This window comes from Ursus maritimus, unplaced genomic scaffold (assembly GCF_017311325.1).
Source record: "Ursus maritimus isolate PB19 unplaced genomic scaffold, ASM1731132v1 scaffold_29, whole genome shotgun sequence".
Taxonomy (NCBI): Eukaryota; Metazoa; Chordata; class Mammalia; order Carnivora; family Ursidae; genus Ursus; species Ursus maritimus.
In genome coordinates, this window is record NW_024425452.1 from 27,032,205 (window position 1) to 27,053,880 (window position 21,676).

The 21,676-nt window shown below is 36.9% G+C and overlaps 1 protein-coding gene across 1 annotated transcript in view; it reads right to left on the minus strand.

Annotated features, from left to right (window-relative positions):
• COL12A1 (collagen type XII alpha 1 chain) overlaps positions 1-21,676 on the minus strand; it is a 111,531-nt gene that overhangs the window by 76,179 nt on the left and 13,676 nt on the right. Inside the window, exons 8-13 of the mRNA XM_040643676.1 lie at positions 19,583-19,873; positions 18,781-19,383; positions 17,374-17,646; positions 13,647-13,919; positions 11,703-11,975; positions 2,851-3,123 (exon numbers count right to left, since the gene is read on the minus strand). Of these exons, the coding sequence (XP_040499610.1) occupies positions 2,851-3,123; positions 11,703-11,975; positions 13,647-13,919; positions 17,374-17,646; positions 18,781-19,383; positions 19,583-19,873 (1,986 nt within the window). The remainder of the gene's footprint in view (positions 1-2,850; positions 3,124-11,702; positions 11,976-13,646; positions 13,920-17,373; positions 17,647-18,780; positions 19,384-19,582; positions 19,874-21,676) is intronic.

The following is a 21,676-nucleotide window of genomic DNA, read 5'->3' on the forward strand; positions in this document are numbered from 1 at the left end:
ACAGCAGATTCAAAATTGCAAAAAGAAACCTTAGTGAAACTGTTAACATGATAATGGAAACTATCTTAAATGAAACACAAGGATTGAAAAACTGAACAGCACAATAGTATGCTGTGTGATAGGTTCAAATAGACTAACATACATGTATAATTGGAGTACCTAAAGAGAGTGGGTGTATAATAAATAAAGTATTTGAAAAAATAATGATCTACATATTTTCAAATTTTATAAAACTATAAACGCACAGATCCAAGAAGCTCAGTGAACCCCAAGCACAAGAAGCATGAAAAAAGCTACAACAAGCACATCAGAAGCAAATTGCTTCAAATCAGTGCTAAAAAGAAAATCTTAAAAGCAGCAATGTAAGCATACGGTACAACATATCTTACCCTAGTTTTAATGGAAAACTTTGGATTTTAGGGAGAAATAAAAAGCTACATTGGCATCCCATGAGTAAAAAGCAAGATTTTTCACTTCACTGATAGATACGCTACACGCTATAAAATGCTTCAACAGTCACATCGTAAGTTCTTTTCACATTTTGGAAACTCTCACGAGATGCTTTCCAACACCCACTGCACCTCTGCTAAACCAGCTGCCATAGACTCGAGGTCCAATAGAAAGGTTCCCATCTGCTGGCTTTCTAGCCGCAATCCATGGTTTTCATTGTATCAACAGTCCGCATACCATATTGCTGAATTTTAGGTAAAAGCAATCCTGAAAATACTTCCAAAATGTCCCCTTGGAAATCTAGAAGAAACTCTAAGAGCATGACCTAGTGACTCTGCCCAGTTATCCGTACTTTAGGATTCATCCAGTACCTAAACACCACATCTGACTCAGATTTCTCAAGCACTTTATAAACTGCTTTACTTCCCACAAAGAAAGCAAAATAAAATTCAACAAAATGGTAGTAGCGCAAAGGAAGTTTCTTGCCTTCTCTCTTATCTGCTTAGATGTTTGAGCAGTTTGCACAAAAATAAAACTCGAAAAAAAATGTACATTTCATTCCTGCCTAGTCTGTTTCTAGTTCAAAAGAGGCCTTTCTGGGGGCGCCTGGGTGGCGCAGTCGTTAAGCATCTGCCTGTGGCTCAGGGCGTGATCCCGGCGTTCCAGGATCGAGCCCCACGTCAGGCTCCTCCACTAAGAGCCTGCTTCTTCCTCTCCCACTCCCCCTGCTTGTGTTCCCTCTCTCGCTGGCTGTCTCTATCTCTGTCAAATAAATAAATAAATAAATAAATAAATCTTTAAAAAAAAAAAAGAGGCCTTTCTGTTCACTTACCTTTAAATCAATCAATTAGCCAAGAAATACTGACAATTTCTTAGAGTCTCAGCTTCTTAGAGATGAAAGTTTATTTAGGATTTCTACTAACATATTTGCTTTTGGCTAAAACATATCCCCTGTGGAGATTTTCAATCCCAAATAAATATCTGAAGACCCGGTCTTTTTGGAAGAAGACACAATGGAGGAGAATTTTTGAAAAATCTTCCCTTTAAATAATATACTTTCATAATTGCTCAACCACATGAATTGTATCTTTACTCCTACAGATAAATTTAGCTATATGTGTCATATCTGGCCTAGTTTATATCATGATTTCTCTTTACAACAAATAAATCTCTGCCAGAAATAGAGATGAATTTCTGCCAGATTCTTAAATTACATCAACCAATATATTCAGACACGAGATTTCATTTACTACCATGGAAACCAATCATGTGAATATCTGAGAAAAGGGCTTTTCACATATTTAAATTTCCAAAAAGGACTTTGACTTTTTTTAATCTGGTAAATTTTGACACAAATTTAAACTTAGATACATCCTACTGAGTTTGCCAGTGATTAAAAAGAGAGATGAGTTCTTCAGACAACTCAGACGAAAAGACTTTAATTTAAGGACAACTGAAAATCAGGATATGGGGCTTATCTGAAATTGCTCATGGCACTTTCCTCTCCCCTCCTCTACCAGAAAAATCCCTCAATCCCTCCATTTCTTTCTAATAAAAGGAAATGCAAGAATAGCCCATGCTTTCCCCTTTTCCTAAAACCCTCCCAGAACAAAAGGAATAAACTTTTCTCCTATAAATGCTTAGAAATGCCTATGCTTAATAGGAATAAACGGCTTCTTAGGGAAGAGAATTAAGGGATGTTGGTGCATTTTTCACCAACCAGCTGATAATAAATTCAAAATTTATTTTTTCATTCAAAATTATTCACCAGAAAGAATATTAATGACATTGAGGTAAATCTGAGCCACCAGAAAATTGAGGGGACTTTCGATGTAACCTTACCAAATACAAGAGGGATAAAGTCAAGTCTCTAGGATTGGTCTTGGGTATATAATAATCAGTCTCAACAGCCACTCTCATGTATCAAGCAACTCTAAGTGGCTAGGCACTCTTCCTGGTGCTCTGCACACTGTTATTTCATTTAACCCTCAAGACGACTCTGAGACTGCAATCTACAGATAAGGAAACAGAGACTCAAAGAAGGTTAAGTCATTTGCCCAAAGTCATACAACTATAAATGGGCCTTCCTTCTCTTTGTCTCCATGGCTCTGAACTTTTCACTAGTTGAGTTTCTTATCTAGCTGACCATCCTATCAGGAAAAAAAGACAGAGACAAATACAGGTAGTTGGATGGGATTCAATATTTCAAAATGTGATATAATTTTTATACAAAGGGAACTAAACCAACCTGAATTTAAACCATAGTCTTTAAAGGTCTTAATTTTTCATCCCCATTTATCATATAACAAAAAATAAAAGCAAGCGATTCAACTGTCACTTGAGCTGATGGCTATTAGGCAGCCCCAACACACAGCGAAACACACTCGTGATGTTACCTACATTCAGTTGTGGCTTCTCCATTTAAAGGTTCTCCTTCTCCACTGCTGTAAACTGCAAAGACTGAAACCTTGTATTTGGTCTCTGGCTGCAGATTTTCTATCACAGTGTGAATTGCATCTCCGGAAAGACTTTTCTCTCCAGTCTCAATATCATCATAAAGCGATTTCCATGAGACCCTGTAACCTCGAACCATTCCTGGAGCAGATGTCCAATACGCCCCAATTGATGTGTCAGTGATATCTTTAGTAACGAAATCCGTAGGTGAACCACGTTCTAGAATAAAAATTACAGGGGAATGATTTTTCAATGTCTACTAGATATGTAAATATTCCTTCATCCTGGTGGACATTCTAACTTGCTGGATTCAAACTCAGTTTGTCTAAAGTTGCCCATTTCTTCTTCCTGAGCTGTCTGTCCTGTTCTGTCAGTGGAGCAGATTGATGGAATAAAACTTTAGGATCTTTCTGATTCCCACCTATCACCCTGGCACCCACATGTTCAGTCAGGTTGTAAGGCCCTTCAGGACAAGGATGCCATCCAAACATGAAAGAGTACGTGCCTACAAATGTGTTCTCCAAGGGAAAAAAAGGCACCGAAATCCCCAAATTTTACCCTATGTCAGTCTGCTTTATGACATAGCCCATTGTTCACAAAGATCTTTATTTCTTTACCATCTTTTTTCCTCTGATGTAATTTAAATAAGCTCAGTTTCAATATATGACCTTTGATAACTTCCACAATTTCATATCACTTGCAAAAATTAATTCCAGCATCATTTTTTGGTGAAAACTCTCTTTGCTCATGCAATTTAAAAGCAGAAGTGCAAACTTCCAATATAGCTTAACTCTAATGAAACTAAAAACCACCAATTCTTCTGGAAAACTCAAAAGCAATTAGTCATCAAAATAAAACACACCACTTGTTCTAGCTGATCGAAAATGTCTGCTACTAAATTTTGGCTCTTTCAATTCAAAAAAAAAAAAAAAATACAACCCAAATGGAAAAATATGGAAACCTCAACTTAATAGGAAGCACAGATGTCTTCCAATAAAACCCTCACTTTCCATAATTTAAATGTAAGATAAATATACAGGTCACTTTATATTGGCTACCTTTACTAGGGTTTATGCCACAGCATGACATAAATATAAAACTATCTGCTTCTACAGCATACATTTCACTAGTAATTGTTGTAAATTCAAGCAAATGATATATAATGCCGTTACAAGATTTTTGAAGACTATTACTTTACTTGAATCAAAGAGTAAAAATGAATACCTTAAAAATACTCATAATTAAACAACTAAATTTCAACACAAAGAGTAAAGATAACAATAAGTAAAAAAAAAGAAAAGAAAAAGAAAAGAAATCTGGGTAGACAGAAACCTATCATATTGTAGAATTTAAAGGGAAAAATAAATAAAACAGGAGCTGGGCATCCTACCATACCCCAAGCACAAATGGAAAATTCGAACTCCATTATAAATAACTGTAACTGCTGACAGGACATCTCATCTCTGGAGGGAAATTAGCTACATATTTCACTGAAACCAAGAATACTTATTTTTCAAGAACATACTGACTTTGTTCCCTCAGTACTTCAGGCTAATTCTTACTTGAAGGCCTTCTTTTACTGTACTGGCTACTTAAATGCCCACTAGATCCTTTGATCTAGTTTAGTTGTTGTTTTTTATGTCTTATTTTGTTTAGATCATTGATATCCCAGCAACTGGTCTCTAAGATTTAAATGTGCAGCACATGTTTCCTTTGCTTGATGTACACCTTTTTTTCACATGGGCCCCTTCTAAATTGCCTAAATTGCAGTTAGGAATTGCAGCCATTGTAAAATCGTTGTACTTGAAAGTGAATGAACTTAAATGAGCTAAAAATGGCATTGATGACATTCCAAAAAAGTATAAGACGAGTAAATTAGCTAGACTGTGGGAATTATCTTCCAAATTAACACTGGAGTAGTTTACAAACAATAATTTCAGCTTCTCATCTGCTCCAAGGTTGTGTTTCTCAGCCCGTTTTCCTCCCTACTTTGTACAGCACTGAGTTTGCGACATTATTTATTACCATGACAACAGACATCAATCTCACAAACACAGGCTAATGATTCCACTGTGAGAAAATAATAGGAAAAGAATTGTGGTTGAAGCAAAAATACATTCACAAAGATATTTCTGGGCTACAAACAAAAGGAGCCTAGTTCACTAGGCATGCATTCCCATGGATTTTAATCAACTGTTTTAACACTCTCAGAACCTGTAAAGCTGGAACAAAATACTAGTGAAATTGCAATAAAGACCTTTGCAAGGTTTATCAGTGTCCCAAAAAGAGTCAGTAAAAGCACTTTTTTAAAGTACAAATGTAATACTAGCTAAAAAATATTCTTAAATTCTAATTAATGGCATGACAACGCTAATTCCAATAAGCACTGAGTAAATTCTCAATTACAGAAAGCTATCCTCAAAAAATTATACAATCTGCCTGTGACACCCAAAGGTGTTATCTACAGACACTGACATTCAACATTCCATGTTAGTAACAAAGAAATATGGAATCCAAAGAAAGAAGAAAGGCACCTCCATCCAGAGGCCAAGATTGAAAAGATAAACTTCTTCAATAAGCTTCTTATATGTCAGTCAGTCGGTTTGATAAGAATATTCCTAAATATTAAGTTTATACCATTGTCAAACACATCGATAAACTATTTTTCTCAAAAAAGCTGGAGGGTTTGGTATTCTAGCTGCTGCATTACACCCAAGAATTTTGAGAATATGATGTATTCATGACAAGTAAATTTTATCAGACCTATAACCCTTTAAAAAATATTTTTTAAATGGAATCTTGGCTTGGACAAATATTGGATTACAAAAAAATGAAGCAACTGAATTGTACCCTGTGATAAAATTGGCAGGCTGTGAAGTGGCCAAGCTGGTCTTAAGACCTGGTGTGCAACCGGCTGAGCAGGCAGACCACCAGCAGGCTGTCACCTCCTAGGGCCCTGGGGCAAAATAAAGGGACCAGATTTGATAGGATACACAGAATCACCGGGGGTGCCAAAGAGTGGGCCCTGCCCAAATCATTTAAATTGGAATATCTGGAGATACGCCTAAGCACTGATACTTCCTAAAAAAATCTTTTAAATCTCTATTATTCTTGGGACTCCTGGGTGGCTCAGTCTGTTAAGCATCTGTCTTTGGCTCAGGTCATGATCCCAGAGTCCCTGGATCAAGTCCCATGTCCAGCTCCTTGCTCAGTGGGGAGCTGCTTATCCCTTTGGCTGGCGCTCCGCCTGCTTGTGCTGTCTCTCTGACAAATAAATAAATGAAATCTTTTTTAAAAAATCTCTGTTATTCTCCTTCCCCTACAATTCTTTATTCTTAGTCCCCTACAATTCTTTATTCTTTTCTAATTTCTTTCTTTCCCCTTCTTTCTGCTATTTCTCTCTGAGGCCTTAGGGAGGCATTGATTTGGAAGATGTGGTTGGTCAGTGCAGGAAGAAACCCTCATGCTTGCTTTCACTCTGAAATGAGGCTCCTTCAAAATAAAGACGGTTGTGGTGAGGGCAAAACTGATCAAACTCGTTGGGCCCAGGGACGCCGTATGGGACGATCTGTTGGTTTATACATTGTGTGGATTTATGACCACACATGACAAATTGGCCTCTAGGTAGTAGACTGTCTCAAGGCTGACCCTCAGAGAACTGAGAAGTTGATCAGATCTTCTCATCACATCCTTTCCATCCCATAACACACATGGGATGTTCACTGCTCTCTCCTTCCCTTCATCCTGTTTCAAAAGGAAATGGCTCTCAACACATGCTTCTTATTCAAGAGTTGATCACATTCTCCTGTGAATGAAGTTCAATTCAAGTGTTATCTAGCCAGGCATTTGCTTTGGGTTAAAATACTGAATTGTAGGTTTTGTCCTCAATCTAAGGAACTTTGAACATCCATAACACAGGAAGAGATTATTTGGCCTGGTTTGCTTAGATTGGGTTTGGGAGTCTCTTTTTAGTGAATCTGGGAAGGAAAAGGAAAGAGAGAGGAAGAAGAAAGGAAAGATGTCAGAAGACAAGCCTATAGCCTTTCTGCAGGAGGCATTACTGTATCTCAACAGGGGAAGCCATAGACAGGTCCAGTGAATAGGAACCAAATCCAGTAGTCTTTTTGCCCCTTTGTCACTATGCTACCCAGAACCTGGATCCACTTCTGCTCTAGCAAAGGCTTCCAACTTCCTCAAGTTCCTCTTTTGCTCTGCCCCAAGACTTATAAATGTTTTTTTTATGATGTTTCAGTTTGTTCAGGATTTCACGTAAGTGGCATTGTTTTCAATAATATTTAATCTCACGGTACCTGTTTTCTGCTGTTCTGGGGTATATGACTATGCTTTCTATATTACTTTTATTTCTGGTAAGAGAATTTCTGGCAGTCTTTTCAAATAAGTCCTCTTCTATAATGATGGTGTGCCTTCAACTTTATCCTTCTCAATAGTTTTCCCAGTTACCTATTCTCCCCAGTATGGTACCAGTATAGTTATAAGGAATAGCATCCTTTTCTGTCATACGTTTAAACACACAAAATTTATCAGTTTTTTGAAATTTTGATACTCAGCATTTCTGCTCTGACTATAAACCATATTTAGGTATATTCAAAAGGCATTTTTCTCATGCCTGCTTGCATGCATCTCTGAGCTACTACTGTGGGAAGTAATTTAGACAGGTGCATTTCTCATGATCTGAACATCCACAAGGGGTTGATTTCCACTTTTTTCCACATACAAGGCCAAAGAACTAATGCCTCATTTAAGTAACTTTCCTACGTTTCCTTAGCCCTTTTCCATTTGCTTTCTGAAAAGCAAATCATCATCCAATTCAAATACAATTATAACACAAATTAGCCAATGATGATAACTGAAAAATTAATCATAATGAAATGAAACTGTATAAATTGTTCCAGTCGGCTTTCATTGAGTTTCACATACCACTTTCAAAAATAGAAGTTAAATTGAAAATGTAATGTAAATCCTCTTCTAAATCAATTTGTCTTTTCCGTTAGAGCTCAGCTCAAAAGTCATCCAATTTTCCACAGCAGAATACAGAAAACCTGCTTCCACGTTTATGTGGAAACACACTTGATTTACAACCCCAGTGAATCAGAGCCACCATTCCAAAGTACAAAGTTCACTATTGATAAGCAACAACTACATTAAGCAATACATAGTTCTTGAAAACCTCTTTAACAATTAAATCACCCTTCAACCTCAAAGCCTGTATGAGATTTCTTCCATAATTGTTATGTCTCCAGTGTGATTTAGATATTTCTCCGATGAGCCATTAATGCACAGGAAAGGAAATATGAATTGCTGTTTGGTAACTGTGCTAAAATTCCCTGGAAACCTCAGCGTTGTTATACCCAGAATGTATGATTTTTTCAAATTATGCGATAGCAGTAAATCTAGGGAAACAGAGACCTTATTTAGTCTGTCTTGGAGAGGCCCCATGTTACTCAACATCATGCAGAGGAATTCCTGTGATGTGCTAAAAACCTCACTGTAACAAAATGTCAGCTGAGTGAACTTGGTTTGATGTACAGGAAGCTGTCCGGGTCTAAGACATTGGCAGGTTGCTATAGCAACTGAAACAAAGGAAATTTTTGAAAAGTCATCTTTTCCATAGCCAAAAACCAATAGTCAAAAACAAAAAGAACCATGTTATTCCCAAACTGAAATTTTCATTCATTTGTGGTAAATCTCAGAATTAAAATGGGCATTATTCATTTCAAGGTTTATAAGAGCAGGTTTTCCTCTCTCTACACACTAACAGTGACAACTAAAAGTTCTATCACGACCTAAAGTACACTTACATGTACAACCGTCCTTTAGTAATTACGTTAAATCTATTTTGACAACAACAACTGGGCGAGGGGGGGACAAAATAAATCAAACCTAATAGTTTGTGCTCAGATTCCTCTAAAGTTTGGATCTGAAATAGTAATAAGCACTGTCTTTGTGATTCTATTTCATACAGTACTAGCGCAAACCATCAACTTCCTCCATGCCAATGCTAATAAATCTCTCTTCCAGGGACAGGGGAATTTTCTGATCATTGGCTACATTTCAACAAACTAGGAAACAGATTCAAGTTAGGGACAGTTGCAGACCACACTAAATATTTTTTTAATATTTTTTTATTTGAATAGAATGCACCTGAGGCTATCTATAAAATTTTCAACCTACACAATGCGCCTGCCACCTGAGCCATGCCTCTGGATGGAAGAAACATTCCTTCAAGGTCTGCTCTTACCACCTTCTCTCCCAAGAGAAAAACAGATTAGAAAAACAGCAGCCCTCAAAAGCAGTTGCCTGGCTCTGTTTCTGGCTTTCCATTCCCTGCATTTACCATCATATCCTATTCCTGTATATGGTATGTGGATTTGGCTGAGTTAATACAATAAAATGAAATGGAATAACCAGGGGCAAAAATCTTCTACTATTTTAATTTAGTCACAACTATGCTTTCACATATTTGTCAAGTTTACCACACATAATGCGATGGGATAAATATGTTCATAAAATCAGGCTGACAGCATTTTATGTAGTAAAGAGCTTTGGTGTAAATGGGGAAAAAATGTGTTATTACCACTTAGTTATCAATTAACTATAGTTAATCATCTCACTTCCCTCCGTCTCAGGAAGTGAAGAACAGTAATTTTTCAGATTAATTTTACTCCCCATGTATCGCCCTTGGAGGTAATTTCTGATCAAATGTGTGTGTGTGTGTGCGCATGCACGACGGACACACACTCACACATGCATACAAGCTGGTAGATTTTCTATACTACTTGTACAAAACTATAAAATTAGAAACAGTTTAGCCATACACCTGGCCCAGAGAAATCAAAGCCTATTAGAATGTGTTTACTGTTAAATTAAAATGTGTGTTTTGTTTTCTAAAGATTGATATATCATTCTTAGCAAAAATGCCTAATTTTTTAACCCCAAGAAAATTCTGACTATGAATATATTTTTTAAAGTAAGAAAATGCAGAAGAATATTGGAAGGTTAACAGGTACAAGAAACAGCAAAACTATTAAAATATTTCCAAGATATTCCTTACAAGGGAGAAATTTTCACAAACATGAATAATCTACAATTATTCCAGAAAAAACAAAAGCTCAAAAGTTTATCCTTAAAAAAAATCCTATAAACAATCTATGTTGAAAGCCTTTGGGAAGCACAAGAGAAAGAGAACTTCAAAAGGTCAAAACAGAAGAACAAACTTGTCAGAAATTCTGGATGTTTCTCCAGATACAAAGATCACATGCTTTACTGTTTGGATTAGGTGTCTGTAATTAAGGCAATTTCCATTTCCACCTCTCATTATTTTCAAAACTTTAGTGTAGCTAATCAATATCTCTGAAATACTTACAAAAGCCATATTTTTAGATATCAATTCTAAAGTGAATGTCATTTCCTCCTGATGAATTTTTATATACATATAGTATTTTACAGTTCCCAGAAAGTTTCACTTACAGTGTCCCATTTGATCTCCACAGTAAATCTGGGATGCAGGGGAAGAAATGATCATCCCCTCTTTATAGATGGGTAAACTGAGGCTCGGAGGAGTTAAGGAGCCATTGCAAGGTCACATGGCTAAGTAGTTAAACCAGGAGTCTTCTAGTAATCAGTATTTTACACACTGGTATTTAATCTTTCATTTAAGTCCTCTTTTAAAAATAAATGTCATGGACTATTAGAATTAAACTCTTGATTACTGTCAGAGATAGAATTGATTAAAATATTTTTTGGCTATTTGTTTTTAATTCTTGACTAATCTTGTAGTTTTAATGAAACTGCCTCCTGTGGGCCTTGTCCCTATTAATTACAACATCTACAAACCTCCAAACTCCAGGATCCTCCAAATTTGACAGACATTTTACCTAAACTCACTGTGACTTCACATCACAAAAGATACTTCAGATTCATTTTCTTCCTATAAATATGTTAAATAGGTCATATAAAAGATGGTGATAACAAGAAGGAATCAATCCTGATTTCCCATTTAGGCCCCCAACTACAGTACTGACACATTATCGTAACCATCACTGATACTTTTTTTTAATATCACAACATTCTTATTGTGGCTTTCTCTCTCTTACACAACTTACTTTGTAGTTGCAGTGAGTTAAATGGAAGCTGCCATTATATTTCCAAAGATTCTAAGAAATATGAAGCCCTCTGACAATTAAGTCTGGAGGACAAAGGACATAGCCCCAGTCTTGGTGGTTCTTGCTAAATACTGCACGAACTTCAAACTTCTAACACAGAACTGAATGTTAAGGTCATTTAGCAAACAAACAAAGCAGAAACATGGATCCTCACATTTCTCAAGCTAAATGGTTTTATGCATGGTGAATGAGAAGAGCCTCAGAGTCAGCAAAGTGTTCCTGTCTGCTCCTAAGTGATGGAAACCGCTGTGTTAATGTGGGCAACCCAAATCCTTTTCTTCCACACGTGTTTCCCAAGGTCGCTTCTTACTCCGACTGTCACACTCCTATTCTCCACTTACCCAGCCCATGGCATTAGGAACATAGTTCTATGGCCTTCTTATGCACTCAGCTCCCCAATACACCTCTTCCTGATCAAATTTAATTTTTTACAGTTGCTTACATTCTACATCTCTGAATAAGACGCAGTTTTGTAGCTGCTTACTTTTCAATACAAATTCCTTTTAAGAGAAAGGATAGCACATTTCTAGATTTGATTCTCTGCAAACATTTTCAGCTTCCTAAATGCAATCACAAATCAACTCAGGGATTTCTATAAAACATGACAGTAATTACCTTCGAGTGTCGTTCCTTCACCATGAAGGGCATCTCCGGCCCCAGATGCATACAAGGCCGTCACCGATAAGGAGTACTGTGTCCCTTCGTTTAATCCTCTCAGCACAGTACTGGTCGTATGTCCTCTCACAGTGACCTCTTGAGTTTCACCCCCTGCCGCTGGGACGTATGTGACGAGATACTGTTTCACTTTCCCCGGTGCCCCGGTCCAAGATAATTTCATAGTTGATGTTGTAGGGTCAGAAACTCTTAAGTCTCTTGGGTTCCCTCTAACTTCATTAAAAAAAACAACAACATTGAAATTCATTATTTAATAAAATGACTTCAAAAACACTTTGTTGCTTTGTGTCTGCGTGTGTGCGTGTGCGTGCGCGTGCGCGTGTGCGTGCGCGTGCGTGCGCGTGCGTGCGCGTGCGCGCAAGCTGCATCAAATTTCTATGCTGAGAGATACTGCAGCAATTGTAACTGTTGACAAGCCAACAGAGCCTCAACATTTCTAAACTGGGACTTATGTGTTAATAGAAACAAAGCAAAAATCATCCAATTCCTCTCTTGTGTTTACACAGGTTAGTATCTTTTGTGTTACTATCTTTGACATTAAAAACTACAATCTTTTCTCTGAAAGTGGAACAAAGAGCTACAAGTTGTAAATATGTTGATTAGTATCACAATGTAGGTTTCAACGCCTCCAAGAAAGCCTCAGTAAAAAAGATTTATTGGCATAATGCTATGAACTTCTAAACGTAATGGCCAGGAAATACACTGATGTGATAAAAATAATAAATGACCAAATGCTATCCCTAGAAAAAAAGAGAGGAAACAGCCCAAGGGAGGCCTTGCCTTGGGTAAAACTCAGGGGCTACCTCTTTACAACTACGATTTTTAGCATTTCATGACTTTTCTGGTGGAGTGGTCATGTCATCTCTGAAGGGTTGCAAGTCACCCAACCCTTGGAGAGAGCCCAGACACTCTCCACTGGGCACACAACAGCTAGCCACTTTTACTCTAGAAAGATGAAGAGTCACTGGGTCTTTTTATGTACCCAGCACAAAGGGCCCTAGATCCCCAACTAGAAAGAGAAAAAAGAAGGTAACGATTTCCCTAAGGGCAGAGAGGAGGAAGAAAGCAGATGGAAAAAGAAAGGGTCTCCACAGGAAAGGCTGTTTAGCTAGGTTCCCCTGGGAGGGAAGTAGTGATGCAGCCCGAGCTGGGGTGGGTATTCCTTATGAGTGTCTGCCTCAGATTCACTGCTTATCAGCAGCATGACTCAAGTTACTATTTAGTATCTTTAGCCTTGATTTCCTTATAAAAAAGGATAATAATATTAACAATTCCATTGACTCTATGCATGGATTAAATGAGATAATATATGAAAAGCTCTTTGCACAGAACCTGACACAAATAAGTCCTCAATAACAGTTCATTATTGCTTATATGTTGTTGTTATTATTATTTTTAACTTTAAAGATAGGGAATAAAATGAAAATTAGAAATGCCTTAATTTTTCTCAATGAAATAAATATTAAACATTAACTATTTGCAACATATATCAAAATCTATCCTGGGAGTCTAACCATGCCATTTAAATAAAAACTGGTTAATATTTAAAAATCTTCCTGAAGAGGTAATATCTAATCTGTCTCAATGGTACATAGCAGTTTAATTTTTAATCCATAGTCATCCTTCAATTTATATTGGAATATTTAATAATAATATTATTTTTTGAAAGAATATTTAGGCCATACGATAATTTTATTGACACAAATAAATGCTGTCATAAGTAAGTCAAAACTTTGAGTAACTCAAATCTAAAAGGTTACAGTCCAAGATACTCAGATAATTGAGACAGTGACTCATGGCCTGTAGTGTCTGGGTAGCTGCCTACAGGATCCCTTGAGGTCTAAGGTTTGGGTTGTTACCATATGGTCAGCATATTTCCTCTACCTTCTTCAGTTGCTGCATTTCCCGTCAACGGAGAGCCAGGTCCTGAGAAATATTCAGGAATTACAGATACTTCGTATTTTGTGTCTGGAGTCAGGTTCTCAAGCGTTATCCTCCTCTGATTGGCAGGGGTAGTAACTTCTTTGCTTTCTCCACCAGCAACTGGTTTATATATAATTCGGTACCTTAAAACTCTCCCTGGAGCTTGAGTCCAGGTGATTTTAAAGCTGTCTGTAGTTTCATCTGTCACCTTTAGGTTTCGAGGTGCTCCTTTTACTGAAATTTGTTTTTTAAAAAAAGTTTATTTTACATAAAAAAAATGCAAAACTAAGCTTTTGATCACTAAACTGTAGCATTTCTCTAAACAAATCCAAAAGCAGCTTTTTGTCAAACAACCTGATTACAGCATTCATTTAGCCAGATATTAGCTAGATGCTGAAACAACAAATACTCTACAAATATACAGAGAGAAACTAAGTACTGTTAACTTTGTAATCAAATAAAGAGGTACCTAATAGTAAAGTTTTAAAATCATAAATACTCTGTTAAATGGTAAATTCATATTGACATAATATTCAAGAATAAAAATACTTCATTTCTTGAAATATAGGTAGCCAAGGCTTTCCCTCTAACTAGATTTTCTCAGAAAAGTAGGAAAATACCTAACACCCAGTTCTACCATATTTACCCAGTTGAATGGACTGTCTTATCCAGTCAGTTCCACAGCTAACTTTTTTATCTGTATTATCGTTTGACTTGGAGAATAATTAGACCCATACATGTATTGGACCAAACACATTGTACTTAATGAATGCTAGCTGGATCTAAATCTTGAAGTCAAATTGCAATGTGGGTAATGTCCATAGACTCACAATCTTAAATGGGATTTTCATTAAGCCTAAAGGAGAACATCATTTGCCTTTATAGTTAGTGAACATTACTAATTCATTTAAGGGGCAAATTGTCCGTTTGGACCACACATTCAGGAAAGATGAACTAAAGGTTATTGTCTTCTCAGTTCACTGGAGTGAAAGCACAGTGCAATACATCTGCATTTATCTCACATAAAATTAGAAGTTTATCTGAATAGCCAACACATCAGTAGATCACTTCAGGGAGAAAGTGTATCCCCTAAGAAAAGCAAGAACAGTTGGCGGACTTACACCCATGACTCATTTTAGATGGCAAGGAAAAAGAATAAATAGCCAGAACAAATGAGGCAGATAAACTGATGAATTTGAATATAGTAGCTCCCCACCCCCCCTCTTATCTGAGGGGTTATATTCTAAAATGTCCAGAGGATGCCTGAAACCATGAATAGTACTGAACCTTATATATACTATGTTTTTCTTATACATACATTTGATGAAGCTTAATTAATAAATTAGGCACATTAAGAGATTAACAATAATACCTAATAATAAAGTAATTAAAGCAATAAATTGTAAGAAAAATTACACGAATATGGTCTCTCTCTCATCCTATCTTATTGTGCTGTACTCACCCCTCTTGTGATGATGTGAGGTGATAAAATGCCTATGTGATAAGATAAAGTGAGGTGAATGACGTAGGCGTCATGACATAGCGTTAGGCTACTATTGACCTTCTAACAGTAGTCAGAAGGAAAATTATCTGTTTCTGGACTGTGGTTGACCGTGGGCAACTAAAACCATGGAAAGTGAAGCTGAGGATCAAGGGGAACTCCTCTACTAGCTTTGAAGCTGAATATGTAATTTTGAACCTTAGATTGCCCAAGAGTAAAAGAAAAAAAAAAAAAAAAGACTGTTTCTAGGAAAATTGAAGTGGTTAAATGAGATAATCCATGGAAAACAATTATCACAGCACCTGACACATACGTTGACGGTAAATAATTGGGAGCCTAACAAAGGTACTGAAATTGGAAACTTCCTTATTGTCTAAAGAACGTTTAAATCTCAGATTTCACTCAGACAATAGGACGGGAAATGTATTACCAAATGCTGTTGTTGAAGCCCAATGAGCAAAAACTAGAGCATATATGAATGCAGTTGGCTCTACTCAAAAGCCCTCTGGACTTAAATTTCTTCTTGAGACATATTCCCATCCCCATCCCCATCCCAAAGTGCTAAAGGAAAAGGGCCAGGGGCTCATCAAGCAACAATTTGGCATTACAGAGAAATCATCAGAAAATCAGAAATATTGAGGGGCCTGGATGGTTCAGTTGGTTAAACGTCCAAATCTTGATTTTGGCTCAGGTCATGACCTCATGGATCTTGAGATCAAGCCCCACATTGGGCTCTGCGCTCAGCAGGGAGTCTGCTTAAAAGATTCTCTACCTCTGCCCCATTCTACTCACTCTCTCTCAAATAAATAAATAAATCCTAAAAAAGAAAGAAAAAATCAGAAATATCTAAGCATGGACTTCTAGATTACACAAAAATCATAAGAAAAGAAGTCAACTTAGGCCATTATTTTATTTGCTGGCCTTCGGGTAGAAATATACCTAAACCATGCACAAAAAGAAAAGATCAATCTTATTTTAAAAATCTTCGAGAGAAAAAAGATTCTCTAGCTTTTATCAGCAAGATATGCCAATATATGCCATCCCTGCTGGCAAATACTTCTTTGGAACTATCTTAATTTCCTCATGCATCTGTTTGAGCTTCTTCACCTATTCCCAATAAAAATAGAGAACAATTGACATGCCTTTTACTATTGACAAGTAATTGCCTAGTCTTAGTCTTCTCGTAACCAGGTTCCTTGGTATCCTTTAAATGTCGAATATAATGAAATGTATCAGAAAGTACTCAATTCTATACAGTCAAGAGGACATATCTAAACAAATAATGCTTAAAACATTTGGTAAATTTTGTATACTCATGTTCTCAGCATCATTATTTACAATAACTAAAAGGTGGAAGCATCCTGAGTGTCCGTCCGTGGGTGAGTGAATAATCAAAGTGTGGTATACACATATAATGGGATATCTTTCAGCCATAAGAAGAAAGGAACTTCTGATGCATGCTATAACATGGATGAACTTTGAGGACATTATGCTAAGTGAAATAAGCCAGAAAACAAAAGGTCGAATGCTGTATAATTCCACTCCAATGAGGTACATAGAGTAGTTAAATTGATAGAAACAGAAAATAGAATGGTGGTTTCCAGGGGCAGTGGGGCAGCAGGGAGGGGTGGAAATCAAGAGTTATTTTTTAATGAGTACAGAGATTCAGTTTTGCGAGATGAAAAAAGTTCTGGAGACGGATGGTGGTAATGGTAGCATAATAATATGAATGTACTAAATGCCGCTGAAATGTATACTTAAAATCGTTAAAATGGTAATTTATGTTATGTGTATTTTACCACAATTTTTAAAAAGAAAAAATATCTGGTGATATATTTGCCATCACATCCACAGATAAAATCAACAAAATTCAGAAGTATTTGAACATAACACTACTGAAATATGGGACAGAAAAATCTGGGTAAGCAGTATTTCAAGAGTTAATTCCATAATTATTAACAGTTCTCTATACCTCTTAACCTCAAATTCATCAAAATAAAGCTAGGGGCTTTTTAATAAAGTTTTTTTACTTTTTAAAGAGATGTATGAATAGCTGTACTTTATATATGCTGACTCTTAACAAAGGCCTTCACCATCTCCATAGAGGAGATGGTTATTTCAAACTATAACTTGGTTCTAAAATAAATTGCTAGTTTTTGGAAAACAGGGTCAGAAACCCCATCTCACCTTCCACAGTGGTCTCCTCTCCCGATAAGGGAACACTGAAGCCATCCTCATACTCTGCAGTCACGTTGACTAAGTACAGGGTCTCTGGCTTCAGGTTATTGAGAATGACGCTGGTGCTTGACGCTGGCTCCACCACTGTGACCTCATCATCCCCTGTAGCGTCCTTGTAGGTGATATGGTACGAAAAAACATTTTCTCCAGCGGGAGACCAGTTAACTTTGAAACTGTAAGAAGTCGTCTCAGAAAACCTAAGATCCTTTGGAGGCACATATGCTATTTAAAAAAAAAAAAAAAAAAGGACACATTTTAAAATGTTTAGATCTATAAAGCAAAAATGGACCTGATGACTATGTTTCTGAAATGGCTTATGTTCATTGAGGGAATAGTCACTGAGACAAATGTACTGAGTAAATATTCCACACATGACCACTGAGAGAAGGCCTCTCATTTACAGCCCTACCGGGAGGCCTTAATCATTTATCTTGACCGTTCGCAATACTAAGCTACGCTGTTTAAAAGATTAACTAAAATTTAATTTGAATTGGGTTTCTAAACCAACAGCAGTAATGGAATGGTCCTGCCCACAACTGGAATATTGAAACAGTAACAGACCTAAAATGAACCCAGCTATATTTTTCCATTAATTCTTGGCAATCAGATATTAACTTTTGGTGGTAGACAGATATTTCAAAGGAATGATTAAGGAACTCTTCCTAACAAAAGAATATTCATTAAACTAAATCATAGGAAGAGCCAATGTTTAAGGCACACTACTGTTCTCAAGGAACATACAATCAAGTTGGAAAGACAGGAGAGTGTGACATTATTAACAAAACAGAGTGGTACCTAAGAACCCCGGATGACTGGAAGTGACAGTAAGTGTTACAGCACTTAAGTGTTAAGCACTTAACAGTTAAGGAGGGCTTGATGAAAGAGATGGGACTTTTAACTGAATGTTGACAAATATAATTTGAACAAATGAAAAAACGAGGATAAGGAATTACAGCTTGGAGGAACGATGCCCAAAATTGGTCCAGGGCAGGGAACACGTAAGAAGAATTCAAAGGTCTAGGATTATGTTCTCATCACCTAGTAGACACTCAACTAGAGGTTGTTGAATTCAATATGACAAATAGGTGTGATAAAGTTGGTGCCCCTTCTTAAGGATCTAGGAGCAAAAACATCTCATGATTCAGGGTAAATAGCTTTTTCACCAAAATATATGATCCATACCCAGGAAAAAGTCATATCTCAGAGCTAAATAAACTAAGCTCAATATATTTCTATCAGACAGGAAAGTTACTTTTTCCTGGATGTAAAAAGAATCGGAGAAGCATATTATCTACAATTTTAGAACCAAAAATGCTTTGTTCATGAAGAGGCAATTTTGACTTGACGTCTGCTAACCTTTTTTCTTTATAGCTGCCAATTCTTGTTCAATTCTAAGGCAGATAGACTGTGTGAGTTCAAAAGATATTCTCTGAAAAGCATCAAAATCTTCCACTGTGAACACGTGGGTCTCAGCAGGAGGCGAGGCAATAGCTTCTAATTCCGAGCGAACAGCATCCTTCACACCAACTGCAAAGATTTCCACATCCGAATTCCTTAGTTTTATAGCAGGATCTCTGAAAGCATCTGAAGATTTCCCATCAGTGATAAGAATCATGACCTTTGGTACGTTGCCTCTTGAACCCTTGCTAGGCACAAATATTTTCTCTCTGACATAAGTCATCGCTTTCCCAGTGTTTGTAGATCCTCCTCTGTAGGGGAAGGTGTTTATTGCTTCAATTATATCTTCAACTTTGGTGAATTTTTTCAAAGTGAACTCAGTATGAGGATCCCGGCTGTACTGGACAAGACTTATCTGTACCTTATTTGGTGAAATCTCAAAACTTTTTACGAGAACTTCCAGAAAGGCTCTAACTTTAACAAAGTTTGCAATCCCAATGCTATAGGAACCATCAACCAGAAATACGATATCGGCCTTTATATCCACACCACGTGAGCATTCTGTAAAAAGAAAAAAAGCCCATTAGAGTTCAACAAGTATAAATTAATTGTTAAATATAGTTATCTGGTTTTCTTAATAAGCACACTTATTTTAAAGAAAATTGTTGCAAATATTTTAAAACTAAACCTGAACCAGTAAGACATACTGTCAAATGGACTATCACATATACCAAACCCAATGATAGACCTATTCACTTACCCACTTGAACTTTCATTGGCTGAGTCTTCTCCATTATTGAAATGGGTTCACTGGATGTCAGTCCCTTCATGGCAGAAACACTGATCTGGTATTCTGTGTCTGCTGAAAGGTCACGAACACTGAGCATGGTGGTCTGCGGTCCCACACTGAGAGCGTGCTGTCGGCTTCCAACAGTCATTGGTGTAAGAAGGACTTTATAGCCAGTCACTGGGCTAGGAGATGGACTCCAACTTAGCTTAATGTATTTTGATGAGACTTCCGTGGCAACCAGATTTGAAGGAGGTTCAATAACTACAAAGTAACAAGCAGAACAGTGATTAAAAACAGTGAGATGTGGGGGTGCCTGGCTGGCTCAGCTGGAGGAGCATATGACTCTTGATCCTGGGGTCATGAGTTCAAGCCCCATGTTGGGTGTAGAGATTATTTAAATAAATAAATAAACTTGAAAAAAAAAAAAAACAATGAGATGCAACCCTTAGGTTTGGTCACTTCTCCTTATCCAAATTAATCATGCATTAGTCAAGAAAAGCTGTCTAATCCCAACTCTCCGCTTTCACCTGTACCCATCCAAAACCAAAAGAGACTCAGTGCCAGATTTTTAGTCAGGGAGCTGAGAAAATTAGGAGAAAAGAAAGTCATTGGAAGAAATTAATAATAAGACATTTGATGCTTAATTCTCTGGGACCAAGATTTTTATTCTGGTTTTGGTATTTTACTTGTTGTCTTTAGGCACTTGATAAATGCTTGTTAAATCAATGACTTACTCAATTCTTTTTCTCTTGTATTGATATTATAAAAACTAAAATATAATCTTTAAAAGACACTTTATAGTACATAAAGAAAGATAAAGGATTCAGCAGCTCTTAAGTGACAGTTCTTATAATTTTAGACAATTTTATTCTCATTTATTTCAAGCCAAGAAAAAACGCTCATCTATGTTCATAATACCACCAAGAGTGACTCGGTGTTTTATAACATGTATAGTAACAAGGTAATATCATCTAAAACATTTCTATCCTTACGCAACATAGAACATAGTCATGTACTTAACAGATAACAAAGTTTTTTAAGATACTTCAGATCAAGTTTTCACACTTTTATATTTGTTGGTGGAATCAACTTCCCAGAATATAGTTCCATTTTTTTTTAATCTGATCCTGCAAGAAGTGGATAATCAAACAGGCACAAGTTTGCTCACAGCCTCCTTAAAAAGGCAGTCAGTTATATGGAGTGCATAAAAATGATATCTAAAAAGTGACGAGTAGTGGGGGCTGGGGGGAAGCAACAGATGTGCCAACTGGATGTCTGGCTAAAACTTCTGAGTAATTCAGAGACAGTACAGGGAAAACAAGTCACTGGCTATGCCAGGAAGAAAGAGAGGCCCCAAGGAACGGGGTGAACACCTGTAATACAGCCCCACGCCTCATACAAGCCGAGTTCAAACAGTGGCAGGATGGACATTTGGTCTATCCTCACACATGCACCCCAGAGAGACAGGTCAACATTAGAATGCTTAAAAGACTAAGTAAAGAGAGGTTAATCAGGGGAAAGTGAGGTGAAGGAGTCAATTTTGTATTCACACAGAGCAAAAGAATCAGACATTAGGCAGTAAAACAAAGTAAAAGGCTTGGAGCCCATGAGGTAATGAGAAGGGGTTCTGAAACAGAATCAGAGCCAGCGAACATTGCCAAAATACTTGGGGTTTGGAGATTAAAGAGTTTATATGACTGAAGACGTAGCTATTTAGAACTTATCTTTAATCACTTGTCAATTCTCAGGCTAAGAGGAGAACAATCATGGAAATTGTGACTTTTGAATGTCCAAAAGGATGTTGATGAAATGTCTTCTGAAATGTCTTTTCTTTCTCCCATGTATTTAGAAGCAATAACTGATAAAAATGGGAAGATTTTCCAGATGTGGAAGGATCAAACTGATCTTTGAAATATTCTTAAAAGCTTTGAAAACATGCAGAGAATGATGATAGAAAACCCTTTTGTTTCACCATTTAACAGAAACTGTGTTCTCATTAGTTGATGTTGCCGAATGCTAAAATACATGTCTTCCCAGCCTGTCCACGCTTACATTGGAGGTTAA